The sequence below is a fragment of the Sinocyclocheilus rhinocerous genome, unplaced genomic scaffold, assembly GCF_001515625.1.
Source record: "Sinocyclocheilus rhinocerous isolate Xijiao unplaced genomic scaffold, SAMN03320098_v1.1 scaffold1294, whole genome shotgun sequence".
Taxonomy (NCBI): domain Eukaryota; kingdom Metazoa; phylum Chordata; class Actinopteri; order Cypriniformes; family Cyprinidae; genus Sinocyclocheilus; species Sinocyclocheilus rhinocerous.
The window spans coordinates 258,849-269,647 of record NW_015656157.1 but is presented as its reverse complement, the minus strand read 5'-3'; the positions used below and the strand labels follow the sequence as shown (position 1 = coordinate 269,647).

The 10,799-nt window shown below is 38.0% G+C and overlaps 1 protein-coding gene across 1 annotated transcript in view; it reads right to left on the bottom strand.

Annotated features, from left to right (window-relative positions):
• The window catches only part of LOC107719632 (nuclear receptor subfamily 5 group A member 2-like), a 60,921-nt gene that overhangs the window by 38,652 nt on the left and 11,470 nt on the right, over positions 1-10,799 (bottom strand). Inside the window, exon 3 of the mRNA XM_016527117.1 lies at positions 9,005-9,699. Coding sequence (XP_016382603.1) covers positions 9,005-9,699 — 695 coding nt within the window. The remainder of the gene's footprint in view (positions 1-9,004; positions 9,700-10,799) is intronic.

Genomic DNA, 10,799 nt, shown 5'->3' with positions numbered 1-10,799 from the left:
TGTGCCTGCCGTTTAAATGCAAGGCTGATATTAAGGCTCTTGTACAAGATGCTATTTTGGTATAAAGCAACTATTTGCGGTTATGAGGGCAAATGCGCAGCCGTTTTTACTTTTCGACTAGTACATAAGGGGTGAATTGATTGAGTGATATTGTGCCGTTTAAATGCAAGGCTGATATTAAGGCTCTTGTACAAGATGCTATTTTGGTATAAAGCAACTATTTGCGGTTATGAGGGCAAATGCGCAGCCGTTTTTACTTTTCGACTAGTACATAAGGGGTGAAAATGTTGATTGAGTTGATTTGCTAGCTTAAATCAGCCTCTTCGGAGCAGTTTGTCTGCCGTCGACTCAGTGTGATTGGGGTGTTTTGGGGCTTCACTCTACATCCTAGTTTTAACAAGCATCCAGTGCGGCCAATAAAAAAGGCTTTTACCTTAATCGCCACAAGATAATATCAAACATTTGTCCCTTTCTAGAGTACAAAGTGCTTACAAATGCCGAAGCCACTGTGAAGATAAAGAGAAGTAACCATATTTCTGTATTTCTCTGTCTTTTTTCCCTATTTCCGAGTGCAACAGAAGGACTGGAAGCAGCAGTACGAGTCCATCAGCTCCTGGGCAGGACCTAGAAGTTCATGACAGGCTTTTATCCCTCATCAAAGCAACAAGTGCATGAACAGACTCTTCTCCGTCCGCTCCAACCCCCTCCCTGGAGTCTCCCACAGGCCCTGAGGGGAGTTCGGACCCTAAATCTCTCCTTTTAACAAGTGTACGCACTTCCTTCCTTCGCCCGGTTAGGCCTTGAGGGTGCAGGACGCATTTTTCAGGGAGAAAGAAAGAGCGAAGCTGACCTCCGCTGCCATATAGGAAGCACTGTATGCAATGCCCCGTGAAAGAGAGCTGTGGATGCCGTGTTTTAAGAGCTGCGATCTGGTTGGCTGACTTATACGCAGCTTTAGGGAGTCAGGATGCACATTTATCAGTCCTCCAGGAAACAAAGTCCTGTTTACAAGGTACCAGGCTGCTATAATGAGCACTTTTGAAGAAAAACTAGGAGAAATTTGCGAGAAATCTTGACACAACATAAATATTTTTGTTTTACACAATTTTTAAGTCATAAGAAATAAAAAAAAATAATGATTTTGAAGTCTCTTGATTAAAAATACAGTTAAAATAGTAATATTATGAAATATTACTGCCATTTAAAATAACTGTTTTCTATTTTAATATATTTTTAATTTTAAAATTTTAATTTTAATTTTAATTTTAATTTCCTTAATTCCTGAAAAAGAACAGCATTTATTTGAATTTGAATCTTTTGTAACATTATAAATGCTTTACTGTCATTTTTTTATCAATCCTTGCTGAATAAAAGTATTAATTTCCGTTCAAATAAATAAATAAATCTTCCTAAACTTTTGAACAATAGTTTATCATCAAGTGGAACAGTATTTTTTAAATAGAAATAATTAGTATTTCTGAATGCTACTTTCATAACTTTCAGGTCAGTTTTTGTTCAAAATAATAAATAAAAAAGCCTCTTTTCATTCATAATGAATCCTTATTGAATAAAAATAACTACTTTTTTTTTTTTATAACTTACTGACACCAAACTGACCCCCCAAAAATTGTAGTTTTTATTTATTTATTTGTTTGTTTGTTTGTTTGTTTGAAATGATCAGTAACTCCAGATGTGATTTTCTTTACATTTAGGTCTGTTTTTGCTTCAAAGTAATAAATAAAAAAGGAGTAATACATTTTTAAAAAAAGTTTTAAATAAGCAATTAATTATAAGAAATAATTATAATATTTTTAATGATTTATTATCAGTCATGACTGTGTATAAATTAATGTTTACATTCATCTTTCCTCGTCCACCTTGAACGTCGGTGTTATTATTAATTTTCCTGGTATTCCTGGCAAAAACTTGAACTTCAGAGCTGCAATATTTATGAAGTGCCAAAACACCGCATTCTTCCAGAATTGACAAGACATGGAGTTTTTGTCCAATTGTGCATTATTTATGAATGAAAAGAGGCCTTTGTGGGTGTCTCCTGCTGCCCATCTCTTCTGATCAAACAGATATTGTTACCACTGAAATAGCAGAAAAAAAACAGCCTGCCAAAAAGGCCGAGCGGAGAGATGGGAGAATAGCGAGAGAGAAAATATGTACAGGAGCAGGCCTTATGAAAACTCACACGCTATCTCCAATTGTGGCTGCTGCCCTGCCAGTGGATATCATCTATCAGTGGACAAATGCAGGGACCAGAATGCTGCGTCTCAAATGAAATAATATATCTTTGAAAGCCTACGCCTGCACCAGGCCCAAAGCCCATATATCAAGACTGAGCGGCTGGTGGATCCGGTCCAGGGGCCATTAACCTCCCACCTGTTTCCCCCCCTGTCCTTCACCACGCACCCCTGCCCTTGGTGCCGCTTCTGGGGCTCATTCGGCCCCCCTCTCCCCTCGTGACAATAACCCCCACGCCACACGCCGACGTAAAGCGACGGCAGGCTCGGGTGGAATAATTCAAATTCGGCGGACCAGGGACACGGTTACAAATCTCCGCTCACAAGCGAGGCTGTTTGTCAGGATGCACGCTGGCTTGACCTCAGGCCGTCTGTGAGTCACGGGGAGGGCAGGAGACGCTGCGGCCCGTCTGGGTTGTATATGTGGAGATGAGGCTGGGGTGGGGGGTGATATAAATCATGCACAAGTTCACAGATCACGACTGCAACGCCTTATTAATTTCTGCAGACGGCCACGGAAATTACAGTCTCTGACATGAACCTCTGAAATTAGACTGGCGGATTAACAAAAACGGAACAGAATGAGGAAGTGTTGCGTAGCAGAAAAAATATTAATGGAGGGTGAAAATATTCCTCTCAAAGTCAATCTGAAATGAATACAGCATAATATATTAACACTACATGTTTTTGAAAAGTCTTTTATTCTCACCAAGGTGTTATTTATTTGATCAAAAATACAGTAAAAACGGTAATATTGTTAAATATTATTACAATTTAAATATGTTTAAAAATTTAATTTTTCCCCATGAGTCGAAGCTGAATTTTCAGCATCATTACTCCAGTCTTCAGTGTCACATGATCCTTCAGAAATCATTCTGATATGCTGATGTGGTGCTCAGAAAACATTTCTTATTATTATCAATGTTGAAAACAGTTTTGATGCTCATTCTTATGGAAACTGTGACGCAGGATTTTTTTTCAGGATTCCCTGATGAATAGAAAGTTCAAAAGAATGGCATTTATTTGAAGTAATTATTTATTTATTTTTTGTAAAATTATGTCTTTACTGTCCCTTTTTGAGTGATTTAACACATCTTTGCTGAATAAAAGTATTAATTTCTTTCAAGAAAAAAAAAAAAAACTTACTAACCCCAAACTTTTAAACATTAGTGTAGGTCACACTAAAAAAATGCAGGAATGTCATTGCATTATTTAACAAAAAATCAAACCAAGATGCATTTATTTTAAAGAAAAAGAGTGCAAACACACTTTCCATGCAAAACATTGCACATAAGGAAATTGAAATGAATAAATAAATAAATAAATTATTTGTTTGCAGATGCCATTTGTTTTGATATTTTTCATCTCATTTAATGCAGTGAAATTCATACAGTCTTGTCAAGTGTGACTTAATTGTCCAAATATCTTTTTGAGGCCACTGTGGAATAATAATAATAATACTAAAGAGTCATCTACTCTTATTATTTTTGCAGAATATAGTAGGCTATGTATTAAACATAGTATGGGAATTTCTGAAAGCATTAAATACCTGGGAAAATTCAGACACTAGCTTGAATGAATGGTGACCATCTAGACACTAACACTGAACGTGCCATAGGGAGTGATGGGCAGCCACAGACCATCCCCTATCTCCTGTCCTCTCTTTCCTCACAGCTGCTTTTTCAATAAGCACGAGTCTCACGGCTGGGTGCAGGTTGGAGAACAAGGCCCTAATACAGTGCTGCTTTACTTAATGGCATGCCTGGTATTGCCATTCATTTCACTGTCGAGAGAGAGAGAAAAACGAGGGAGAGAACAAAAAAGTGGCTAACAGTCCCCGAGCAGCCGTGAAAGAATAAAAATAAATATTGGCGCCACATGTCAGGGTATTGTAGGTTTTGCACGGATGACTTTTATCAGCTCGGAGGACTAAATTTAAGACAGTACATTTGTGGCACAATATCAGCGGTGATTAAGTTTACCCAAGGTACATTGTGCCGGGTACAGAAAAGACGCAGGAATCCTCACTAGAACGATTAAGCCTGTGGTGAATCAGTGTGTTTTAATGCCATTGTGTGCTGAGGAAAAGCGAAGTGCACGCATCCTATCCGTTAAACAATAGCCCGCCATCCACAATGAAAGAGTGATCTCTCTATGGATGTGAATCACTCTCCACGTTATGGGCCGGGCACCTAACGACAGAGCCAGGGGAGGACAAGCACGCACACGGGCCTCATACCAGCTCATATTGTCAATGCAAACACTGGGAAGTTTGCATCTGTTTCCCCCCCACCCGCTAAACATGACTCCCACCCTTAGCATGACAAACCAGCCAGACGAAAGGGATGCTGCTGGCACGCACCTTCAAACACACGATGATGCATCCGCCAAGCATTTTAGCTAGCTAGCTTCTGTACAACATTGCTTTCATTAGCAAGCAATCTGGGAGGATAAAATTGCGATTTTGATTGCGTTTTACAGGCGACTTCATTCATTAACCCTATAAAGCCTACTGTATCATATTTAGTACACAAATTTCTAAGGCTTCTAAATGATCAACATAGTTAATTCATAATTTAGCTTCTATTCAACATTGTTTTTATTAGTCAGCTAACTGTGAGGCTACAATAGCCATTTTGAAGTCGTTCTACAAGCCTTTTTGTTTATTAACCCTATAAAGTGTACTGTATCATTTTTGATATACAAATTTCTATGGTGTCTAAATTTTCAACATAATTAAATTAGCTTCTGCACAACATTGTTTTTATTGTCTAGCTATCTGCTAGACAATAAATCTACAATAGCAGTTTTGGCATAGATTACAAGCCATTTTGTTCATTAACCCTAAAGCCTGATGTATATTATATTTGATACAAAAATGTCTAAGGTCTCTAAATTATCAACATAATTAAATTAGCTTCTGTATGACATTGTTTTTATTAGCTAGCAATATGGGAGACTACAAAAGCAATTTTGACAATTTTACAAGCCATTTTTTCATTAACCCTATAAATCCTACAGTATCAGTTATTATCCACAAATTTCTAGGGTCTCTAAATTATCAAAACTACAAATAAAAGTAAAAGGCCTTTTAGTATAATTGTTAAAACATATTCCTTCAGGTCATGATTCATGTGTCTTTTTTCTGTGAAATCTTCACTGATTTTTATCAAGTAAACATAAGAATATTTTTTATTGTTTGTAATATTTTAAAATTAACACTTGTAATGCACTTGTTAATAACACTTGTTAATGGATTGAAGCAGCTTAGGTTTACATGATTATCCATACATCATTTTTTTATTTATACATTTATTTGTTCATCTCTCATTCACCGATGTATCACAGTGCTTTATATGTTTAAGCCCCATATAAAAAAAACCATATAAAAAACACAGAGATTTGATCATTATACAAAGCATTTAAATATCATCTTACTAAGACATATTATTGGTAGATAATATACAGAATGATACTGATATTTAATGTAAGTAGTCTGAAATACTGTTATAAAAATCTACATTACAAGCTACTAAAATTTCATCTTATATTTTGGCATATAAATATCAGCCTTTAATATTTTTTGCTCAGTTTGTGCCTCTGAAGAGTACTATTATTTACACTATCGCACTAATATTTTATCTATCAGGCTTTACAGATATGTCATGTCTGTGGTCGGTTGGTAGCTAAGCTAATTTTAGCGAAGCTAATTTTTCACCTCTTCCTCTTTTCCCAAATTTTACAGCTTCACTGTCGCCCAAGTGTGAGAAATGGCCATCGGAATGTTCCTCTTGGTTTTTTTTCATGTGTCTGCACACAATAGTGAGCTCTCTTCAGAGATCCCATCATGACCAAATATTTATGAGAGCTGTAACCGAAGTCTAACTTATGGAAACTAAATCTTTAAACACTTGGCAGACGTTTCGCACCCGGCTCTATTACGAGAGAAATTCTTTTGTTCTTACGAGGCTAATAATAGCGCTGTAAATGTAGATATATTTATAGCCGACTCACCACCCTCCCAGACAAGCCTTATATTCACTTGTATTTCCTGTGTTTATTATATGCTACCCACCGTTTTGTCATTAGCTTGCTCGCAGAATATTCACAAATGAATTTTTTTGTGTTCATCTAAGATGTCTGAGGTGGTTTTTGGTTACATACTATACATCTATGAGCTCTCTACGAGCAGGTGTGTTAGCTAGCATATGCTAGCAGTGGTTGTTTACACAGGTGCCGCTGTATAAACATACTAAACTGCTAGCGTAGCATCGCTAATGAAACTGTTGATTTTAATTATTAGCATGTTGATCCAGAGCACCTTCTGAGAAATGTATGACTCACTAAATTCTAGGAAATATGAATAAATGTGAGGGGAGGCTTTTCACAGCATCCATTTACTGCATTTCTATGCCATTAAACCTGAATATATAGCTCTTGTCTTGATGTTCCTGCATTATTTGAGCTCTTGATAGATGAAGCTTGTTTAAAACGCAACGTTATGTGGGAAAAACCTCCATCAGCATCACAAAGCTCCGTGGGTAACAAAGCCGTACAAGTGTTCGCTACTTAAGAGTCAGGAGTGGGTTCAGACTTTCTAGTGCTACCTTTTTTTTGTTTGTGGTTTTTTTGTTAACGCTCTAGCATACGATTTAGCGAGGGCACACGAGAGCTGTGCTAATTACAACTTCACCGCCACACTACGACTGCTAATGTCAAATTTGACAGCTACGCCCTTGTCTCTTTTAACAACTATTGTGTAAAACAATTAGCCGGGGCGAAAAAGTAGTCATAACATCAAGGGGAAGCTACTCCACCGCAGCAAAAGGTGAAGTGCAAACACAATTAAAGGTAAATGATATAGACAGCAATTAGCCATACACAAATGCTAATCCACGCTAAAGTGGGAATACAATGCTTGAGCTAAAGAGTACAAGAACGGATAATAAAGCTCTATAGCTAAGAGCACAGGGAAGAGCGTAACATTCAGCTTTATAACAAAGGCATGAAAACAGAATTATAATTCATTTTTGACCAGCAAAATATGTTTTGAAAAAAAAAACATTTGCATACAAATTTGTCATAAAGAAACATATAAAGAAAAAATATGAAGTAACGTTAAAAAACGGTGGATAAAGAAGGAAGAAAACAAATTTGTCTGTGTGAAAACAGCAAAAATGACCTATTGTTCTATAACAAAAAATGTATGATTGGCTACTTATATATTTTTTTTAGCCATCAACAATTGCTGTAAAATCCCAAGAGGTGCTAATGGAGTCACAGACGTCAGTGGCACTTTACTTTGGCTGAATATCCAGATATCAAAATATTTAAAGCGGATGTTCACTCCAATAATCCGAAAGTGAGTATTTCCAGAATAAATAATTATGGCAATAGCGTCAGAATCCACTATATATTTCAAATATACTGTAGGCCAATCCTCAGTATAAATTAATTTTAGTACATTTCATGAGCTATTGAAAATGATGAGAGGAAAACAATAAGGTGCCTGTAGCTCTCAGAGCACAAAATGAATGATTTGAATTGTGTGCTGTCAGATTTCTCAGTGGCATATTAAAACATGTCACAGGCAGGTAAAATACAGCATGCTCACGAGCAAAATCTTTCACGAAGGCAGGCATGCACGAGTTCCTAAAACCCTCACAGTCTTCTCAGTCCCATCAATATTTCTGTCAGACAGATGTGTATTGTGGAAAAAAAAAGGTTAAAACAAGCGAAAATAAAAAAATAAACGACATCTGACTGGCCTCTTCGGCTGGTATAATAAACTGTCAATTATATATCACTGTGTGTCAATACATCATTTGAAATACTCACACAAATACATAATGTATTTTTCAGACCATCCCAAAAAGTTCTCACAAATAGCCCTGAGACTCTGTCATTATTTATGTAAAACTATGAACTAATTAGCTTTCCAGTCAAATGGCAACATTTGTCTCATTCATATTGATAGTTCAACTAGTGTACTGTAGTGTTGAGTATGCTGGAAAACATTAATGCTTTATAGGTAAAATACATGAAAACATCACATTATTCTGTTATTCTAAGTGTACTTGACGTGTAAAAGCCCGTTCATGCCAATTAAAACTATAGTTTTAATAACTGTTCTAATACTATGAGAATAGCGAAGTCCACACTACAACTATTTGATGTTGATGAATGATAAAAACGTTGACAGCCAATCAAGAGCCATCCATTGTTAAAAGAACTAAAAATTTACTCACTCTCAGGCCATCCAAGATGTTAGATATATTTGTTTCTTCATCAGGACAGATTTGGAGAAATCACTTGCTCATCATTGTATTCTCTGTTTCTTACAAACATGCAGCTTTTTGCTTCACAAGACGTCAACTGATGGGCTGGATTTGTGTGGACTACTTCTGGATTACTTCTGATGTTTTTATCAGCTGTTTGGACTCTCATTCTGACGGCACCCATTCACTGCAGAGGATCCATTGATGAGCAAGTGATGTAATGCTGAATTTCTCCAAATCTGTTCTGATGAAGAAACAAACTCATCTACATCTTGGATGGCCTGAGAGCGAGTACATTTTCAGCAACTTCAGTTGTTCTTCTATTTGTGGAACACCTTCATTCTGGTATTTTCAGAGAATTATACTGAATTGTAGGCCAACAGACATCCAAGCTGATTCCCAATGCAATGTAAAATGCTTTTAGACCACTTGACATTTTCGACCACCCAACACCAAACCAATGAAAGTGTCACATACCTTCAGTTCCCTGAAGAAGATGCTGCTCCTGGCCCATTCCACAATGGAGAACAGTGTCTGGTCGGCCATCTTGCACATGAGGCCAAAAGTGTTGAGCTTCTCGTGCTTGCCTCGGCTGGCCTGCTCCTGCTGGAGGTAAGCTAGGATCTTCGCTTGCACCTGGGGCTCGTCCGGCTCGCACTTGAGCAGCTCCACCACCAAGTGAGGGAAGGTGGGCGGCGATCCACCCGCGTAGGTTTCTACGTACGGGTAGCCCATGAGGGACTCCGGCGAGCTTGTGTAGGGGTCGGGATACTCTGACTTGATGGTGCGGCTCTGAAAGTGGCCGTATGCCTGGTAACCCTGGAGTCCTCCGGCGTGCGGCGGCATGGCCATGCTGACCGGCGAGGTGACGAAGGGACTGCGGTCAAAGTCTACAGGTGGCAGGCCTGCGCTGGAGGAGCTGTGGTGATGGTGATGGTGGTGGTGATGATGGTGGTGGCTCAGTGGAAGCCCCTTGGAGGCCGAATGGATGTTCTGAATGGCAGAGGTAATGGTGAGGTCTGCTGGGATGGTTTGCATGGCTTGCGTCATGGCCTCCAGCTTGAGTCCGTTGGCCCTGATCAAGGCTTTTTTCTGTTGCTTGAGCGCCCGGTCTCTTTTGTACATGGGGCCAAACTTGTTGCGACCTCCTCTCATTCGATCAGCCCTCACAGCTTATAAAGTCACAAAACACAAAATGAGTCAGGTATCAGTTCATTAGGAAATCACAGAACTGTCTTTTTTAGAAAGAAAGCTAAAATAGTGAAGTGTGTCATTTCTGCGCCACTAGTGTCACGAAACGGAATTGCAGAAGTAATGACTGTTTTCCTGCAGGTTGTGCGTCATTCAAAATTGTATTGAGAATGCCATTTGAGTTTGAATTTAGGTAGTAAACAGGATGCAGAATTGGAATTCAAATTTAAATTTAAAGAAGTAGAATTCAAATGAATTTTTAAATAACTATTTAAATAACTATTAACTGTCATTTGTATCTAGAAATTCAATTGTATCAAGAGAAACTTAATGTTGGCTTAACATTTGGCATTTTGGTGAGAGAGAGAGAGAGAGAGAGAGAGAGAGAGAGAGATAGATAGATAGATAGATAGATAGATAGCAGTGGCGTTCCGTCCATATAAGCTGCGAATGCTCCGCATACCCAGGCCATTTGAGAGAATAAGTTCATGGGATAATTCATATAAACATGATTATAAGTTGATCCCTTGTCATTTGAAATGTAACTTAAAGCAAGAGTTAGGAATACTTATGAAAAATGATTTATTTGCCAAACGGCAGTAATTTTCTTTAAATCTACCAGTTGCGGTTGCTTCCAGGTAAGCGGATTCTCCGCAGCTTTCTCGTCTCCGCTCTATTGCTATGACTCGTCAGGATTGTAGCACGTTCTCAGTGTTTTGCTGGTCTGCGGCTGATTTCATGCGCGAGGTAAGCTGTCCGTGAAGCGCTCGCCGAAGGGGAAAAATGTGCTGTTCCTGTTAGATCTCGATTGCCGAGAATCACATCGTGTTTGATGCAAAACCAACTCGACTAAATCAAAAGAAAAAAACACTAACTGTATATTTTTATTTTCTCAAGCAAAGCAAATTTTAAAAGTCCACTGAAAACATATCTTCTTACATTTTTGGTCATAGACAACGTATGTTGAAGATATACGTTATTGTCAACGTTATTGCCTAAGCGGTAAATTAAAAAAAATGTTTATAAAAACGTGGGCTATATAAAATTTTAATAATAACAAACATCATATTGTTCCCTTTGT